Genomic DNA, 20,365 nt, shown 5'->3' on the forward strand with positions numbered 1-20,365 from the left:
AGACCAACATTGCCAGCCTCTTAGACACATTCCGAGGTGCACAGAACTGACAAAAACAGTGCAGTGTCCCCTTGCATCATCCCATTCCTCAAGGGATTCTCCTCGCTACAATCACTGGTGCCTCAACCAGACATTCTCATTGGCTCTACCAATACCATACAGGGATATGGCATAGCCACCTCAGACATTTCGTTATCCTCTGCCCATCATAACCTTCCAATCAGCTACTTGGTCACGCACGGTTTGAGGCTAAAAGGACCCGAGCCCATCTGCTTCATTGTCACATTGTCCTCCACTGCTCCACTCTCAATGCAGGGCAAACCTATTCTAGATCCGAAAGAGGATATGGAGCAGCTTTCTCCTACTCAAAGAATAAAGTCCACATTCGAACAACTCACTAACATTGTGAAATTATTCTTCTCCACTTACACACCAGGCTTAGGTGCACTACCGCCAATGTCGACTACCTACCTCTCTCTGCCAGAGAAGCCACCATCAGCCGTAATACCAGCAACACCTCCTTTCTCCACTCGAGGAGCTTCAAATTGGACGAATTCTCCACCAAGAAGGATCAAGCCAAGATATTCACCAATGTCATCTCCTCCGCTTTTACCCACCTCTCCACACGCACGATCTCCATCATCGCCTTTATTGACAGGCTGTTCCCCAGGGAAGTCCCCTAGTAGCTCAACTGAAATCCCATCAGATACATTTCTGGTTCTACCAGATCATACGTCCACTCCGGAAGACATGACATTCAAAATTTGTTGAAAAAATGGGCAAACCTTTGGGGGTTCACATAACTAAGGACCCTGACCCAAGGGTGGATGTCCTCAATATCCTACATATCTTGGGGGTCCCCTCTGAGCCTATCTACTCATTCACTCTTCGACAGTATACAAATGAAAATGTGGGAGACTCCTATCTTTCTATTGCTGATGGCAAGGACATTGGACTTAAAATTTCATATGCAAAAATAACCTGGTCATGGGGTGGGCCAATTACCACACCAATCAATCAGTGGTAGTTGAATCTGCCTTAAAAGAGGCGAAGAAAATAAGGCTACATTCTACCTCAGCGCCAGGAAAGAATCATAGGTTACTTGATGTTTTCAAAAAGGTCTTCCATAGAACCATGTTGGAAACCCAAATTGTACATCACAAGTTCTGCAAGATTCAGTACATTCATTCCTGCATACAGGCCTTGAAGCCATTTATACTGAATGATTCAGGAAATGACTTTATTCTGCCACCACTCTCCGACCTAGAGGAGGCGGTACATCATCTCTTACATGCAGTCTATGAATCCTTTGATCCTATCGCAAGAACACTGGCTACATCAATAGGAGCTCAAAGGATAGCATGGTAAGGGCAAGCTCCATCCAGGATGACATTCACGAAAAGTTGGCAGATCTCCCATGCTTGGGGGACAACCTTTTCAGCAAAAACCTAAGGGAGACAGTATTCCAGTTGAAAGAACAAAATGTCGTCGTCCAATCCTTATCATCCAAATAGTCCACGATGCCACAACGTTCATATTACACCTTCAAGTGGCCATATTACTCATGACGGCCATACTAGCCATTGCAACACTATTTGTTTTCCCCGTTGCAAATACCTAGGCAACAAGGCCAACAGCTTCCAGCTCATGGATGCCCGAGGGACCATTGTCCACAGAAACCACTACACAGTCTCAGCCCAAAACCACTCACAGTTTTTAGTACAGCCGATCCTGGAGAATCTCACCTATTTAAGAGGCAAGATATAGCTATTTGCCCACTTGGAAAACAATCACCAAGGATCAGTGGGTGCTATTATATGTCAGGGATATCATCTGAATTTTTTGCAACACCCCCAAATGCCGCATCTAACTACTGCTCACAATGACCATGCAAACCAACAACAGTTACAGGCAGAGATACAAAAACTTCTCTGCCATTGAGCCATAGAAGTGGTCCCTCCACCTCAGAAGGATACAGGGTTTCATTCCCAATACTTCCTTATCCTGAAAAAAATCTGGAGGTTTCTGCCCCATCTTGGACATTTGACAACTGAATATTTTCCTGCAGAGGGAAAGGTTCAAAATGAACTCCATGGGCACAATCTTGCCCATCATACAGCAACGATAATGGATGTGTTCTCTGGATCTACAGGATACATATGCACACTTTCTTATTCATACATCTTTTTGGAAATACCTCAGATTCCAGGTGAACGTAACCCATTAGCAATACAAGGTCCTCACCAATGCATGGTCGTGGTAGCTGTGCATCTTTTCCATCAGGGGATCCAAGTCTTCCGATACCTGAACGATTGGCTGATAACGGCTCCAGCACAAGCAGAGGTGCATTGTTTTCTACAGGAAACCATCAAGCTTTTCCAGGATCTAGGTTTTCTCATCAATCTAGAAAAATCACATCTGACCCCCACACAATCTCTTCCATTCATAGGAACACATCTCAATAACCAAAGAGCCAGCACGTATTTGCCACAAGATAGACAAACAAGTCTCCATCATCATGCACGTTTCCTCCTGCACAAACCAACAAACGGCACATCAACTTTTGATTATATTGGATCACATGGCTGCTTTAATTAATGTAGTTTCCCACACACAACTGCACATGCCTCATCTACAGTGGGGCCTCAGATCCCAATGGGAACAATGCTGACAGTCACTTTAGCATACAGTCTACCTCCACTGGAAATGAAAGCAAATATCTTGGAATGGCTGAATCCAAGAAATACCCAAGTGGGAGATCTTTTTTCTCAGAGAGCAGATCAGATCAAACTCACTAAGTATGTGTCAACAGTAGTATGGGGAGCACATGTCCTATATCCAATCAAACACAGGGAACATGGACATGTTCCGAGAAAGATCTTCAAATCAACCTTATAGAGTTGAGAGCAATAAAGAATAGGCTGCATATGTTTGCACACATGCTGTAAGGAAAAAGTATCCTCATACAAATGGACAACAAAGTTGCATGTTTTATGTAAACAAGCAAGGTGGTATAGGTTCTTGGACGCTATGCCAGGAAACTCTGGCCATATGACAATGGGCATTGGACCACCAAGCTAAATTACAAGCAACTTATATCCCGGGCCTCGCGAACATGGAGGCAGATCAATTAAGCAGGATCTTCAATCCCCATGAATGGTCCTTAAGGGATTCCATACTCAGACTGTTTCAGATCTGGGGTCGACTGTCCATCGATCTGTTCGCATTAGGGAACCGGAAACTAGATTGATCCCGTTCAATCTGTTGGAGCCTGTTGAGAGTCGCTCAAGATGCATTTCTGCTAGATTGGGCATCAGACCTCATGTATGCTTTTTCAGTGTTCCCATTAATTGCCAGGACAATACAGAAATTGATCAGAGACAGAACTCACATGATTCTGATCATTCCCACGTGGACCAAACAAGTATAGTACAGCTCTCCTCACATCCACCCGTCCCCTTGGGCAAGGGACCCATCTTACTCATATAAGAGGACAGTCATCTCCTTCATACAGATTCTACATCCCTCCACTTAACAACATGGATGTTGAATATTTAGTGCTAGGCGATCTTCATCTGCCTGCAGACATTGAAAATGTACTACTTGCCACCAGGAACTATAGAAATTCTACACCACCTGGTGTCAAAGCCAAAACCTCAACCTTCGGTCATGTAAAGCAGATACCTTGCTTACCTATTTGCATTCTCTCTTCTCGTTGGGCCTCGCCACCTTGTCTATACACATGCACCTTAGTGCAAAAGCGGCCTACCATGATCGCATTGATGACAATTCTACAGCAACTCACTTGCTAGTTGCTTGATTTATGAAAGGACAACTCAATAGAACTGTATGTATATAATGATTCAACTGAGATTATTCAAAAGACATCATATTTAAAGAGACTGCATATAGCTATCAACGCGTGGTCTATGTTTACTAGAGCGGAGAAACCTCATAAATATGGCAGGCTTTTTGGATTGTAGCCCTAAATTGCCAAGTTTATAGTTTTTTTTACAGTCACTGGTGAAGTTACTACTGTAATCAACTTATAATCCGAGTAAGTATAGACCACACGTTGATAGCTATATGCAGTCACTTTAAATATGATTTATGAAAGGGCTATTGCATGTAAATCCTCCAATTAAGCATCCTGCCACTCCATGGAACCTTAATACAGTAATTCAACAAATCATGAGATCACCTTTCGAACTGCTGAAATCCTCATCACTGAAATTCCTTACCTAGAAAGTGCTATTTTTGGTGGCCGTTATTGTCGGCATGTTGTATTAGCAAACTTCAAGCTCTTGCTCATTATCCATCCTATTTACTATTCTACCACGACAAATTGATACTTCGGACTAATCCAAAATTCTTGCCGAAGGTGGTATCCCTGTTCCACATTAATCAAATCAATCATCCTTCTAACTTTCTAACTCGACCACATGCTCACCAAGGAGAAAAACAACTTCATACACTGGATTGCAAGAGAGTGCTGTCTTAATACAAAAGGAAAACAGATTCTTTCCAAAAGACTTTGCAACTCTTTGTATCCTATGACCCAAATCGTTCAGGCATCACAGTTATGAAGTGTACTATGGCAAATTGTTTAGTGGTAAACTGCATCCGTCACTGCTAAGACTCAGCACAACTGTAACTCTTCAGTTCTGTGCATGCTCACCAAATACGAGAAACAGCATCTTCCATTGGGAATCTCCAGAACGTTCCGCTTGATGACATGGTCATCAGTGCATATCTGAACCTCTCATTACTGCCTGGACAAACAAGCAGCAACAGATAGCACCCTAAGCAGAGCAGTACTATCTTAGTTTCTTCCAAACTAATCTGATTTCCACTGGGGGGACGGGGGACTGAGTTGAAAAAAAAAAAAAGAATCTATAGGGGATGCAGGAGCATCTCTACCCCAGATGTAACCACATTCCACTGCAATGCTTAGCTTGGGACTCCCCTGAGATCATGGCTAATTCAGACTGCTTACTGATAGAAAAGAGCAAATTTGCTTACGGTAAACAGTGGTTTTCTTTAGCAGGATGAATAAGCCATGAGCTACTCTCCCTCCTCCCTGGAGACCAGATAATGTTTACATAAAAGCTTTACTACAGACTGAGGAGACTGATGGGTAATGGTTGGACAGGAACTCCCACACACATTCTGTAGAACCAAAAAGCTCTACTAGCTATGAAAGAGAAGTCCATTCTGTGCCACTAGATGGCATTACCCCAGAGATCATGGCTAATTCATCCTGCTATGGAAAACACCGAGCAAACTCGCCCTTCCCTCTGAAATTCAGAGACTCATAGAAATCATCCTTAACATGGAAGGGCTGGGACAAGGCTTGTGCCAGCTAATGGATTTTTCTGGATAATGAAAGTTCTGGATAAAGGAAGTTTTCCAATAAAAGAATTTCAGGTAATAAAGAGTTTTTTTCTGGATAATAGAACTTATGAAGTCAACAGGTAACAGAACATATACAAGTTTTAATTGTCAAAAATATTTTAAAAATATTTTTGACGGGGATGGGGGAGAGAGGACTAACCTAATATTTCCCCTAAGCCAATAAAAATGCCAGAAAGTCCGATCAGGCTTTTTGCTTGAAGGCCAAATCTGTTCATAGCGCCAATGCATGTTCCATAGACACCAGAGAAAAAGGTCAGCTCCAAACCTTGAATCAAAGAAATAAAAAATCTCAGCTATTACAATTTTCCTTGCATATGTGCATATAATATCCATAGCTTTAAATGCTTTGGTTTTTTTGTTTGTTTTTTTTTTTAACAAACACAGAGACATGCTGATAAAGTAACATATGTTCATTATCATCTCTTTCCTAAGCAGAGACACACAAGAATACTAATGGAAACACAGTAACATTTGTATCATTCTGCCTCCTTATATAACTTCCAAACCGATACAAATATTCCAACATCTGGACTGCTATTTCTTTATACAGAAGGGCACTTTTTTTCATGTTTTGCTGATCACGAGGTTCTGAATCACTGGGATTGTATGCGAGTGTCCGGGGGGGGGGGGGGGGGGGGGGGGGGGGGGGTTTGGCAGTAGATATTGAACGAGAAACAAGCAATTCCACGCAGAATGAATGGCACCTACTTTCCAGGGCATTTGTGCATATATTGTGGATCAAAAAAAAAAAAAAACAACCATCAAAATCTCCTTGGACCTCTAACGTTTAATAAAAATGTGGTATGTATATGACACCAAACAAAAAATGTTATGGGGGGGGGGGGGGGCATACACAGTGAACTCATAAGATTTCTTCCCTTTGGAAAAGAGGCCAGAAAGGCCATCCTGGGGGCACTTTGCAATTTTTCTAATGCAGAAAATGAGAAATAGTTGGCCCACATCAAGTTCAATATTTTACTGTGATGATTTTTTGAAATTTCCTTAAGCTGTAACACTTCCAACACCCCCTCCCCCCCCCGAAGCACTTGACAGCTGTCATGTTGACAAGAGAGTCACAGACTGCCTCATGCCAACGGGGCACAATTGACCTCCTACTGTCAAGGATGTCACAAGGAGACCAGATGCTGCATGAACACAGAAACATTTTTGTATTTATTTAAAAATACTTATAAAACTTCCTAGCCAACCAAACATAGTCTGCCCAAAGCAGTATATAATAAAAATTTTTAAATGCAACAATACAAAACCAAACAAAATAAAAAAAAAGTCAGCACCACTGAGAGCATTGTTACTCCACCTAACTTTCTCCAAAGTTGACCTACATAACCTTTTGATACTAAATTGGTTCTTTCTTCACACTGTATGAACCAATTAAATATAAATATGCACAATAAAATGTATGATTCTCTTCCAAACATGGCTATTCCCAAGAGGGTCAGGAGCAGTGTGTTGCGCCCGTCGGCTGCGACCTCTGCTGCTCACCTCTCTTTTCCCTGCACCAGGGATTATCAGAGCCATGGCGGCCTCAGCCTGCAAACGCCATGTTCTGGGGCGTCCCCGGGACGGCGTGGGCAATCCCATCCGCCATCTTGAAGCGGGGATTACCTAGGATGCGCGCCAGGCCCTCTATTATTCACGTCATGGTGGGAACCTCGGGGGCGTTCCCTCCACTTGACGTCACCCGCCAGTGTATTTAATCCATCCAGCCTATGCTTCCTACAAGTTAGCAAGGACTTCCTTCCTGCTTATTCCACTCCTCTTGGAGACACTTCGCTTTGCTACTCTGAACTCGTTCCGGAACTCCTGGACTTAGAACGCCTTAGGTACCCGCTCCTCGGGGGCCTTGTCACGTTCTGGCTATCCACTCCTTGGAGGGCCTTCCTGCCTGGAGAATCCATCTATCCTTGTTCGGGATCCTGCCTAGTTCAGCCTTGTGAGTACACTTCTCGTTTCTACCACCTTGCTGACGGAACCGCCGGTGTACCCCATGCCAATCCCAGCTACCTTCATCTACATTATGGAGTGAGTACTGTCATCTACCTTGCTCTACTGACCTCCTGCACTTCTCTGAACTTCTACTTGCTGATCCTCGGCGTATCCCATGCTGCGGGCCACTACCGGTTTTACCCTGAGAGGTGTGTCATAGGGAGAGGAGTTCCTGGTGTACCCCGCTCTGCGGGGCACTCCAGGGATATCATCATTGAGCAACCTTACTACTCTGGACTGTGTCTTCATTCTACTCGGTGGGTATTACCCACGTTCCAGTCTAATAAAGTGTTTTACTTCTGTGTCCGTCTCAGCTGAGGCCACGCCTATCATAGTGAGTCCCCACAGGGCGCCTCCCTGTGGGTGGAGTCAGCTCTCACTACGATCCAGGGTCCACAACCACACCAGATTATAACACAGTGGAGAAGAGCAGCCTAATGACATTAATATAAATTGACAATTGTAACTGATCAGGCTATTACTGCTTGCCAAATTAGTTTTTAATGTGACATACATATATAGCTGTTTTGTCTTATTTTTAGGATATTATTAAAAGTATTTTAACATGATGGATTTGTTTGCGCTGATATATTAACTTTGTTTTATCTATTTTTAGGTGCGATATTTTATATCTCTTCAGTTTTTACCTTTATTTTGAGTTCCATCACTTTGAGGGCTTCTCTCCTTGAGATGGCAGTGACCTTTGTTTTCACCTATTATTGTATTTACAACTACACACTAGAACACTATTGTTGCAATCTCAGAAGATATTTATGCCAAAATCTGAGCAATTTTCATGAGGCCCTCTAGTGGCAAGATACATACTTTTATACTTGGGTAACTCGTAATGAACTTTGAAAATTCTTTACAAGTTACGTGGAAATGAAAGTATCTATATCAGCAGATGGACTTCGTGCTGGAAAATATTCATGTATATTTGAACATGTAATATATGCACCTGCAGGAAATACATAGAGGGAGAAAAACATTTTAATTCTATTTCATTTTTAATTATGATTCCTAAAGGGCAATTTAAGGCGGGCTAATAAAAATACTCTCTAAGGCACTGATGGGAAAACTACGTCCTGTGGGCCAAAACTGGCCCATTAAGACTTTTCATCTGGCCTGTCTGTCCCTTGCAAAGCTGCATTATGTGCAGCCTGCTGATGCTGTTACTTGCCTGTCCATCGTCATCATCATCAAAGGCCAAGTTGTCAACCTCGATGACGTGCTTAAGCAGGCAGATCAGAGTATTGGTACTGTTTAATGATGCACTAGCGGGATTCCCACCTCCACCACCAGTGAGGACAGCATCATTCAATGGCGTGCTGGGAGGGGGGGTTCCCTCTGCCAGCGAGGAGAGACCCATTCGACGGCACGCTGGTGTTCTCATCCCCCCACAAGCTAGGAGAAGGAGCGACCCGATGCGATGGCCACTGGCGGGGTTCCTATCTCCTGCCAGTGAGGAAAGCCCCCATTCAACAGCTGCTGGCAAGGTTCCCACCCCTTGCTAGTGAGAAGAGCCCCCATTTGACAGTGCACTAGCGGGATTCCCACCCCCCCACCAGAGAGGAGCGAGCCCTGCACTGCTGTATGTCTGGTGGAGGGGTGAGTGAGGGAATGAAAGAGAGGGTGAGAGTGAGGTGAGGGAAGGAAGGGAAAGGGGTGAGGGTGGGGAGAGACAAAGGGGTGTGAATAAGTGGAAAGGAGAGGGTGAGTGACTTAAGGGGGAGGGAAGGGGGAGTGAATGGGAAGGGGGGTGAAAATGAGAAACAGAAGAAGGTGAGTTGGAATAGGTTTGAGTGGGAGGGTGACAAAGAGGAATAAAGGTAGTGAATGGGAATGAATGAGTGACTGAGAAAAGAGGGAGGGACATGAAGGGAGTGAATGGGAGGGAGGGGTAGGAGGGGAAAGAGGTGAGTGACAGAGGGAAGGGGAAAGAATGAGGCAAGGGAAAAGGGTAAGTGGAAGTGAGGGTGAGGGTGAGGGATGGAAGGTACAGGATTTGAGTGGGAGGGTGAATGACAAAGGGGAGGGAAGGAAGTAAAGGGGTTGAGTGACTGATGCAAAGGGGGTTGAATGATAGAGAGGGGGTGAGTGAGAGGGGAGGCGATAAAAGGCTGAAAGGTGAGTGAGGGGGGAGGGAGGAAGCAGGAGTGAGAAGAGAGGGTAGAAGGGTGTTTGAGTGTGTGAATGAACGTGTGTGTATATGAGAGAGAACGATGGATATTTGTGTGTTCCCTCTTCTCTTCCCCCATAATCTCAGGGCGACTGGAAATGAAAAGTTTCCAAGTATGAAGAGAGGGGAAATTTTTTTTTTTTTTAGCATTATTAGTTTTAATTATTTGCTGTTTGCTATGTCTGCAGTTTTGAAATATTTGACTGATTTTGGGGAAATTTAAAAGTTTTTTTTATCCTTATTCTTAATTATTATTAGATGTCATCTATTTTGAAATATGCTTTTTATTAGTATGGTTTCCTCACTGTTATGTTTAATTTATATTTCTTGACTTTGTTTTATGACGAATGCTAATATTTCTGTTTCTGATTTACTGCACTGCATATGAGTCTGGCTTTTACCGGTTTCCAGTCCAGTTTTCTGTCTGCACCTTACTATTTATACTTTATGGCCTGCATTTGTAACTGAGATGAGGTAGTCTGCTAGCTGGGAAAACGCCTTTTATTATATAGAAAGATACTATGATAGCTTTTTGTGTCAGTCACAATCTTTAAAAAAAAAAAAAAGAAGCATATTTCCATATACTATTCAACAGACTGACCTGGAGCCACAAAACGGCAGCTTAGTGTGTTATGTGTGTGTGTTGGGGGGCACAGGGTAATTTTCTAAGCCATTTCTGTGCGTTAACACCTGGGCTCAGTGCACGTAAACATACGTTCAAGTGAAATGCAGAGGCGTTCCAGGGAACAGAGTTGGAAACAGTTAGAACATACAGGGGTAATTTAAAAAAGCATTTACATGTTTAAAACTGGGTTTTACATGTGTACATGCAATTTACCTGTGTAAGTGGGCTCTTGAAAATTGGTACAATATATGCCATTGAATTGTCCATAGGATATTCACATGAAACTGCATTTTAAGCGGGTAAATGGGCTTTTGAAAATTGCTACGATAGTGTGATACATTTATACGCGCAACTCCTTTGAAAATTACTTCCCAGGTGTGTACTTTTTGATTTTTAAAAAGCACATGCCTAACTGAACCTGCGTTGAGTTATACCACTTCTTCAGAAGGCCTAACTTAACGCGAGTTAATCTGTGAGCACATTCGGGCACTCGTGCCAATTTTCACAGCCTACTTATGAACATAAGTTTGCTTAGAAAATTTGGGGTGAACTCTATACATAAAAGATATGGGCATATTTTATCCCATCACACACAGTGAAACTTACCCTCACGATTTACAAACATACTGCATTTCCAGTTGACCTCTCCAAAGCAATGTAAACCGGAGTGATAATTAACTCTGTTATTTGAACTTCGGTATAGAAAAGTTATAAATAAATAAATAAATGCTAATTTGGATTTACAAATCTGTATCACCACCTCATCTCACTCTGTTTACCAACAGGCCGATTAAAAAAAAACAAACTGCGGGAGAGCCGGCGCTCCGAGGCGAGCACCCACTCTCCCGACGTGCGCCCAGGCACCTCTCCTGGGCGCGATTCAGTATTTAAATTAGTGCCAGCGCTAATAAGGAAGCGGCGACTGTCAGCGGGTCTGACAACCGATGCTTAATTTTACCGGCGTCTGTTGTCGAACCAGCTGACAGCCACGGGTTCGGAAAACAGATGCCGGCAAAATTGAGCATCTGTTTTCCAACCCGCGGGCAGATTTTTTTTTTTTTTTTAAAGTAGTTTTTTTTTTTTTTTTAATTTTTGGGGCCTCCGACTTAATATCGCTATGATATTAAGTCAGAGGGTGTACAGAAAAGCAGGTTTTTTTGCTTTTCTGTACACTTGCCCAGTGCCGTCTGAAATTAATGCCTGCCTTTGGGCAGGCGTTACTTTCTGTATTGCGGGTGACTAACTAATAGGCTCATCAACATGCATTTGCATGTGATGAGTGCTATTAGTTTCGGGGGGATTGGCCGCCTGTTTTCCACGTGCCATTACCCCTTACAGTCTAAGGGGGAATAAAACGCGTGGCCAAACGGGGGCTAAACGGCGTGCTCGGCTGAGCACACCATTCTGTATCAGCCTGCAATTTTGGTAGCCATGTCTGGTGCCTGGATCGTATGATGGCTTCCAAAGTAAGGAAGGAGGAGCAACAAAAGGTTATAACTCTTAATGCCCCTTCCATGTTCTAAATTCAAGATCTTACCCTTTTAAAATTAACATTAGGGATACTCCATTACACTAAGGCAACTGCAACTGAAAATGGTCCCCAGAAACTCTCCCAAAAATTAGGAGAAGAAAGTGTGGTGGAATTCTCCAAGTCACACAGACTCAGGGCAAACTTCAAATATGTCCCAGAAGTTCTTGTGACTTAAAACTCTGTGATCTAATCTCTGGTCCACACTTCCTCTTCTGGTTAGAGAATATGTAGCACTCTGCCTACAATTTAGGGCAAAGCTGATATTCTTAGTTAAAAGAAAAAAAAAACCAAACAGAATAGTAACTACACCGTTCATATCCTGAAATAAACATGCCATTTTCCTACTGTTATCACAAATGCTATGGAAATGTGGTTGAATGATCTTCAGTTGTCATTGTGTAGGACATTATATTATATTCACTGTAAATGCACTTGTATTTCCAAGATCAAACTAGAAAAGTGCAGGCATATGGAGCTCTCTCCTAAAACTCTGTAGTTCAACTTCAGTCAGGCCAATTATGACCGATAGCCCTTACCCACCAGGCTACGAGCTGTGGTCACAGTTCACTTCCAAGTGGACGGAGTCTGCATTACTAATGCCACCCTAGATGGCAACCTCAATAGGAGGCTTAGCAAGTGAGCGGGCACGGAAAGCAAACTGTTCTTCAGGTTTAGTCTGTCAGTGGCTAAGCTGTGGCTGGGGTAAAATGGCACAACAGTGTGTGAGGAAGCTCGCGCACAGCTACTGCTCCACTGTCAGTGAACGGCAGACTTCTGTTTCAATGCAGTCAGCATGACCGCCTATAATCCGAAAAGCAGTCAGTGCCACAATAGTCCAGTAATAGCTTCTTTACTGAATTTGGTCTCTGATTGTATGCAGAAAGTTACATTACCTGTGTACGCCATTGAAACACTAAGGAGTAACATCTCTTTAGTGGTGCACAACTTCAGGGATTTTTCTGAAAAAAAAAAAAAGAAAAAACACAACAAAGAAGTGCAAACATTTCCTGATGCCCAGCTTCCTTGTTTGACCACAGAGCAGCTTTCAAACTACTAGTTGCCATCATCATGTGCCCTGACCTCCTAAGATTTCAACTGAATCAGACTGGTTTGTTTCCCTACAGAAAATAAAAAGAAACAGGGATTCCAAGTGCTGGAGCTATCAAGGGCACATGAAAAATGTGAACTGGGAGTCTATCATCTGTGACCAAAATCTGAATGAAACTGGATGAACGCTTTCAACATTATTAAAGTGGGAGGGGCACAGTTAAAGGGGACAGACATGTTCAACATATAAGGCTAACTTCCCTATACTCAAAACAAAATACTTGACTACATTTATTTAGTTCAATTTGATTACTTGCCCTTTCATTTAAGTCTGGAGGAGTGGAGTTAAATAATAATCAATGAACATTTTTACAAGTAGTTTAACATATCATAACATCATTAAAAAAACCCAAAAAACATACTACATAATTACAGCCAAACAAGTCATCACCATCATAGTGGAAAATGAAATTTATGGTAAGCTCATACTTCCAAACTGGTTGGTTAATATTATTTGAAGTGAACAAGTACTTACTGAAAGCATCCAGTGCTTTTGACATTTTACTTTCTAAAGGCCTGGTTAAAAAACAAACAAATAAATCAATAAATCTTCAGAAATGTAAAACTAATTAAAAAAAAAAAAAAAGATTTCTATTTATGCTGGAATATGGTGGGGGCCTGATAATTAAGCAATAAAATAATCTGACAACATGGATGTAGAACCACCTGCTGGCCTGGGCTTTCCATGGCACCTCTGGTTTTAGTCACATGCTAGCCCTGTGGAGCCTGCATCTTAGCTTTTCTCCTTACTCCCACGAGGTATGGATACACAGCCATTATCTTCAAGGACACTGAATAGCCTGGTCATCTTTTTTTGAAGATTTTGCCTAACAAGTCACATGTACAGCGTGAGACAGCATTCTCAAATCTGCTAATATGTTTCTAATATAATAATTTTAGTGAACCATAAATTTTAATTAGTAATAAAATATATGTTAATTTCATAGGACTATGTCTTTGGTATGGAAATAGACAACTTTCTCCAAGACAGCATGTTGTGATCCTGTAGCCTCCCAATCACCTGAGGTCCCAGAAGAGCTGATCCTACTCTTGTCCCAGTCATAGTCTCCATGATCCCAAGACTCGGCAGGATTCTGCCTATTTAACCCTGCCTCTGGCTTTCTCACTGCCTTGTCATTGAATCTCCCTAGGTCTCTGCTTGGCCCTGTCCTGCACTGGACTGATCTCTGGCCTCCAGGCCTTCCAGCCTTGTTTTATCTTGCCTTGTAGCTTTCTCAGGCCTTCTGCCTTTGCCTTGTTCTATGACCTTTCAGGCCTTCTGCTATAGTCCTGCCTGGTGGCTTTCTCAGGCCTGCTTTCTAATCTGTTGCCTTCGGGCTTTTGTGTTCCTTGTTCTGTTTTGTCCTGTCCTTGTCTTGTCCTAGTCTGTCTGTTCCAGTGTTCCAATCTGTTCAAGAGTTCTACGCTTACTTGTACCCGCTTCCAGATTCTAATCCTGGGGGAATTCTGCACTACCGCGGAACACTGAATTCACGCAGAATTCTCCCCCTGTGCAGAAGTGCCAAATTCCCCAAAAAATTCTGCACAGAAAATGGCATAGAAGATGAAGGCCCTGGCGTACTATGAACGGACCACGCCATTCGTGGTGGAGATGAAGGCCCCAGCGTGCCATGTGCGGCGAAGATGAAGGATGCATGCTGCAAATGAAGCATGCATGTTTGCAGCGAAGACGAAGGACCCTGCGGGACGTGCTCAGCTCGCAGTGTAGATGAAGACCCTGGTGAGAGTGAATGTGTGTAGAGAGGTGTGTGTGTGAGAGGGGATGTGAGAGAGGGGAGGGGGTATGGGGGAAGAGGAGAGTGAGAGAGCAAAGAGGGGGAGAGAGGAGGAGGGGAGGGGGAGGAGGAGATGTGAAAGAGAGAGAGCAGGGAGTTGATCAGGAGGGTGTGAGAGAGAGAGAGCAGGGGGGTACTTGAGTATGGGTGCCAGAAAGAGGTAGCCTATATGAGATTGTGAAGGAGTGTGTATGTGTGTGAGAGATTGAGAGCTGGTGTGTATGAAAACGGGATTGTGTGTATGTGAGGGTGCTAGCCTATGTGAAGGGATTGTATATGTGTGAGAGAGAGCCTGTGTGAAGGGGTGTGTGAGAGAGAAACATAGGTAGCCTGTGCGAGGGTGTATGCATGAGAGAGAAAGGGAGCTTGAGTGTGTGTATATGCAAGAAAGAGGGAGCCTGTATGAGGGAATGTGTGTATGTGTACTAGAGAGAGGGAGCATGTGTGTGAGAGAGGGAGGGACAGAGGGAGCCTGTGTGAGGGGCAGTACTGAGAAAGGGGTCAAACTCTGGGACTGGTGATAAGAGTGTAAGGGGTTGAGCCTAGAGGTGGAGGGGAGAAATATTGGCAGGTGGAGGAGTTGGGGCCTGAAAGGGCAAAGTGGCCAGATGAGTAGGGAGAGCGAATGGAAGGGACACTCTTGACTGAATTTCTAGGGGAATTCTGCATTTTTAAGTAATAACTTTTCTGTATTAATTTAAAATTATGTAAATTGTGTTATTTTGACCAATATAAAATATGCAGAATTTTAAGATTTTGTGCGCAGAATTCCCCCAGGAGTAAGATTCCAGTTCCACGTCTGCCTGATTCCAGCCTCACCTTGCCTCCAGTCCAGCACCACCTACACCTCTATGTCAGTCACAGTCTAAGTCCTGCCGGCCTCCAGAACCCAAGGGTTCAACATCAAGGGGAAGTGGCTAGTTTAGGCCGAAGATTTTTAGTCCTGTCTGCGTCTATCCTGAAGTCTTGGCCTGCCCCCTGGGGGTTCACCAGCTCTAGCTGGACCCACAGCCATAACACAGCATTGCTTATTTGTTTGTTTTAAAATATCTAGATCTCTTACCCAGTTAAAAAACTGTACAAAAAGTGATGTACAAACATGCACCAATTGTCCAAAACAAGACATATAAAACAATAAAACACTAACAGTAAAAGCAAAACAGCCAACTAGCTGGCAGAACACAAAGATAAAACCAGTCTTCAGTCAACCATACCCCATTACAGCTAAGGATTAACCATATCAGTCAACAATGATGAAATCAACAAACCAGATCTTTGCCACACGCTAAGTACACCTCACCCCCCTGTCAGATAAGAAAATTATTCCTTATCTGCTAATTTTTGTTCCTGTAGTACCACGGATCAGTCCAGACTGTGGGATGTGCCTCCCTTCCAGCAGATGGAGACAGAGAAAAACTTGTGAGGCGTCCTCTATTAACCTAGTGCGCCCTCTGCGTCCCTTCAGTATTAAGAATATCAAAGCGGAAAAACACAGAACTAACTGGTGAATGGATCAAGCAAAAAACCCAACTGATTATGGAACTATATACATGTTGTCCTTAGGAAATAGAGTTTCTATAGCCCACAACTTGCAAATGCAAAACCTGAAACTTTCGAGAATCCTTGCAGTTTCATAGTAGCATCGTTGAGCTGGCTAGCTGTGCTGAAAAAGAAAGTATTGCTCAAAAAATCATAAACAAAAACCAGCGGGTGGGTGTCTGGACTAATCCGTGGTACTACAGGAACGAAAATTAGCAGGTAAGGAATAATTTTCTTTTCCCTATACGAACCTGGATCAGTCCAGACTGTGGGATGTACCAAAGCTTCCCTAGATAGGGTGGGCCCCAGATAGCCCTGCTCGAATGACCTGGTCGCCAAATAAACCCGACCCCGGTGGTTGTAAATTTAAACGATAATGACGCGCAAAAGTGTGTAGCGACTTCCAGGTAGCCGCTCTGCAAATTTCCTGAGAAGACACTGCCCGGCTTTCTGCCCAGGAAGTCGCCTGTGAAGGGAGTGAATGCGCTTTAATACCCTCCGGACGGTGCTTACCAGAACTGACTTACGCAGCAACAATAGCTTCCTTCAACTAGTGAGCTATAGTGGTCTTCGAAGCCTATATCCTTTCTTGGGACCACTCCAAAGGACAAATAGATGGTCCGATAAACAGAAATCATTGGTGACCTCCGGGTAACGAAGAAAAGCGCGCTTAACATCGAGCCGCCTAAGCTCCCTGGAGACCTCTTCCTGGAATGCTGGTAGCTCGACCGATTGATTGAGATGAAAAGCTGACACCACCTTCGGGAGAAAAGACGGCACTGTGGTCAGAGTGCCACCCGAATCTGTAAAGCAAAGATAGGGCTCCCTACAAGACAAGGCCCGAAGTTCTGATATTCTGCGGGCTGAAGAAATAGACACCAGGAAGACGGTCTTTAGAGTTAAATCTTTGAGCGTAGCTTTCTTCAGCGGCTCAAAGGGTGGTTCACACAGAGCATGTAGCACAAAGTTGAGATTCCACGAAAGACACAGGGCACAGACCGGGGGTCTCAAGTGCTTTACACCTTTCAAAAATCGGACGAATTCTGGATGTGACGCTTGAGGTGCCCCCTCCAGACGCCCTAAGAGCGAAACAAAGGCAAACCAAGGGCTGCCATCTGAACACGAAGAGAATTGTACGCCAAGCCCTTGCCTAGACCTCTCTGCAGGAAGGAGAGGATCTGAGCCACAGAAACACGATGAGGAGCAATCCCCCCAGTCTCTCACCAGAAATCAAAAACCTTCCATACCTGAAGGTAAGAGATGGCCTGTAGGAGTGTAGAGATGACTTCTTCTGGATAACCTCTTTTCCTCAGTCTTTGCCTTTCAAAAGCCAGGTCGCAAGACAGAAATGATCGGCCTGGTCGAAAAATACCGGACTCTGACGAAGAAGCCGAGGAAGATGTCCCAGATGAAGTGGACCGTCCACTGCAAGGTTGACCAGATCCGCAAACCACAGCCTTCTTGGCCACACTGGCACCACAAGAATCACTGGTCTGCAGAGGACTTCTATCCGCCAAAGGACCTTTCCCACCAGAAACACGTAAAGTAGAATGTCGTGAGGCCAGGGCAGCACCAGAGCATCCACTCCTTCCGCACTGTGTTCTCTTCTGTGACTGAAGAAGCGGGGCACCTTCGCATTCCTTAGAGTGGCCATCAAGTCAAGATGGGGAGACCCCCACCGACGAACCAGTAGTGCCATTGCTTCCTCGGATAGTTCCCACTCCCCGGGATCTAACCACTGCTGGCTTAAGAAATCCGCCTGCACATTGTCCACTCCCGCTATGTGGTAAGCTGCCAGTCGCATTAGGTGTCGTTCCGCCCATGCCATGAGTTTGTCCGTCTCCCAAGAGACGTGCCGACTACTCGTTCCCCCTTGTTGATTGATGTATGCCACCATGGTAGTGTTGTCGGATAGGATCCGTACTGCCATGCCCTGTACTAAAGGGAAAAAAAAAAAAAAAAATCGCTTCAACGCCAGATCTCCAGGTGATTGATCAGCCATTTCGCTTGCTCCAATAACCAGTGTCCCTGCGCTGCCTGAGTTTGGCACACCGCCCCCCCAGCCAGAGAGACTGGCATCCGTGGTCACGACCACCCACTGCGGCACTTCCAAGTCTACTCCACTGAGCAAGTGATCCAGACTAAGCCACCAGCCCAGGCTGTCCTTGGCAAAATCCGGGAGCGGCAAAGGAGCTTGAAACTCCTGCGACACAGGTTTCCAACGGGAGATCAACGCCTTCTGTAAAGGTCGCATATGCGCAAAAGCCCAGGGTACTAAGTCTATAGTGGATGCCATCGAGCCTAGCACTTGGAGATAATCCCATGCCGTGGGAAGTGGCAGGCGCTTCTTGGAAATGAGGCTGAGCACCCGGTCCTGGTGCAGGAACACTTTGCACACGCTGATGTCGAAATGAGCTCCCAAGAAATTCAGCGTCTGAGAAGGAGTAAGACTACTCTTGGCAAAATTGACCACCCATCCGAGAGAGCATAGAAGGTTCAATACCTTGTCGACCGACTGCTTGCAAAGGTCCCTGGACTTTGCCCGAATGAGCCAGTCGTCCAGGTAGGGATGAACCAGGACTCCCTCCTTCCATAGAGCCGCTGCCACCACTACCATTACCTTGGTGAAGGTGCGGGGAGCGGTTGCCAGACCGAAAGGCAGAGCTTGAAATTGGTAATGCTGGCCTAGAATCTTGAACCAGAGAAATTGCTGATGATCCTTGTGGATGGAGATGTGGAGATAAGCCTCTGTGAGGCTTCCCTGCTGCACACCGCCGCTATCACTGAGCGTAGCATTTCCATTCGAAAGTGCGGAACTTTGAGGGCTCTGTTGACTGTCTTGAGATCCAAGATCGGCCTGAAAGCATTGTCCTTTTTGGGAACCACGAAGTAGACTAAATAGTGGCCTGCGCCTTGCTCCTTCGGCGGTACCAGGAGAATGGCTCCAAGGTCGAGGAGTCTGCTGAGCGTCTGACGCACGATTAGCTGCTTCCGTAATGGTCTGCAGGGAGAGAAAATAAACCTGTCTCTTAGGAGCTGAGCAAACTTTAAAACGTAACCGTGCTGTAGAATATCCAGGACCCAACGATCCGATATGATTTTGACCCACTCCTCGTAAAACAGGGAGAGACGTCCCCCCACTCTGGGCGGCGAGGAGTGGGCCGGCAACACTTCATTGGGTTGACTTGGAAGCAGACCATTGTGGCAAGTCCCCTCGAGAGGATCTGCGGCCATGAAAGGAATGTGACCAGGATTGAGACCTGGCAGATGGAGTCCGTTGGGAAACAGGCTGAGAAAAACGCCGCTGTCCCCTGAAACAGGTCCTAGACGAGTTGTATGTCCTGACGTTCCTCGAACAGTCTTCTGGGAGCTTGTGTACTTTGTTCTCCCTAAGGCTTTGATGATCTGCTCCAAATCCTCACCAAACAATTTACCTTTAAAAGGGAGAGAATCCAGCTGCGACTTGGAAGAAGAGTCTGCTGACCAGTTACGGAACCAGAGGAGATGTCCTGCAGAGACTGCTGACACCATAGACCTGGCCAGGACCCTCAAGAGATCATAGAGCGCATCTGACCCATAAGCAATCACCGCCTCCAGGCGTTCTGCTTGTTGAGCTTCTCCAGGTGGCAGCTCCTGGGTACTGAGCAACTGCTGTACCCATCACAGACCTGCTCTTTGCATAAGAGAGCTGCACACCACTGTTCTGACTCCCAAGGCTGACACTTCAAAGATTCTCTTGATGTGGACTTCCAGTTTTCGGTCCTATAGGTCGCGCAAAGCTGTCCCTCCTGTCACCGGGATGGTGGTCCTCTTAGTGACCGCCGACACCGACACGTCCACCTTCGGAACTTTGAGAAATTCTAAGAATTCCTCCGGAAGAGAATAGAGCTTATCCATAGCTCGTCCCACTCGCAGGCTCGAGTCAGGAGAATCCCACTCTCTGGACAGCAGCTGTAGGAGCATTGGGTGAAATGGAAAAGTTTTTGCAGGGGGACTTAGACCCGTTAGAACGGGATCACCCTTTGACACCCCTGTACTTGGGCCTGGTGGCTCCTGAGGTGCATCTATATCCAATTCCACTAGCACATGGGGAATAAGGGGTTCCAGCTCATCTCTTTTAAAAAAAAATCGCAAGACCCTGGGATCAACGCCCTCCACTTGCATGA

The 20,365-nt window shown here is 44.9% G+C and overlaps 1 protein-coding gene across 3 annotated transcripts in view; it reads right to left on the bottom strand.

The window, feature by feature from the left end:
- MFSD11 (major facilitator superfamily domain containing 11) overlaps positions 1 to 20,365 on the bottom strand; it is a 65,713-nt gene that overhangs the window by 15,599 nt on the left and 29,749 nt on the right. For all 3 annotated transcript variants that reach the window (XM_029600403.1, XM_029600404.1, XM_029600402.1), the window contains 3 exons: positions 13,340 to 13,380; positions 12,651 to 12,716; positions 5,555 to 5,680 (listed from right to left, as the gene is read on the bottom strand). In XM_029600403.1, coding sequence (XP_029456263.1) covers positions 5,555 to 5,680; positions 12,651 to 12,716; positions 13,340 to 13,380 — 233 coding nt within the window. The remainder of the gene's footprint in view (positions 1 to 5,554; positions 5,681 to 12,650; positions 12,717 to 13,339; positions 13,381 to 20,365) is intronic.

The sequence above is a fragment of the Rhinatrema bivittatum genome, chromosome 4, assembly GCF_901001135.1.
Source record: "Rhinatrema bivittatum chromosome 4, aRhiBiv1.1, whole genome shotgun sequence".
Lineage (NCBI taxonomy): Eukaryota > Metazoa > Chordata > Amphibia > Gymnophiona > Rhinatrematidae > Rhinatrema > Rhinatrema bivittatum.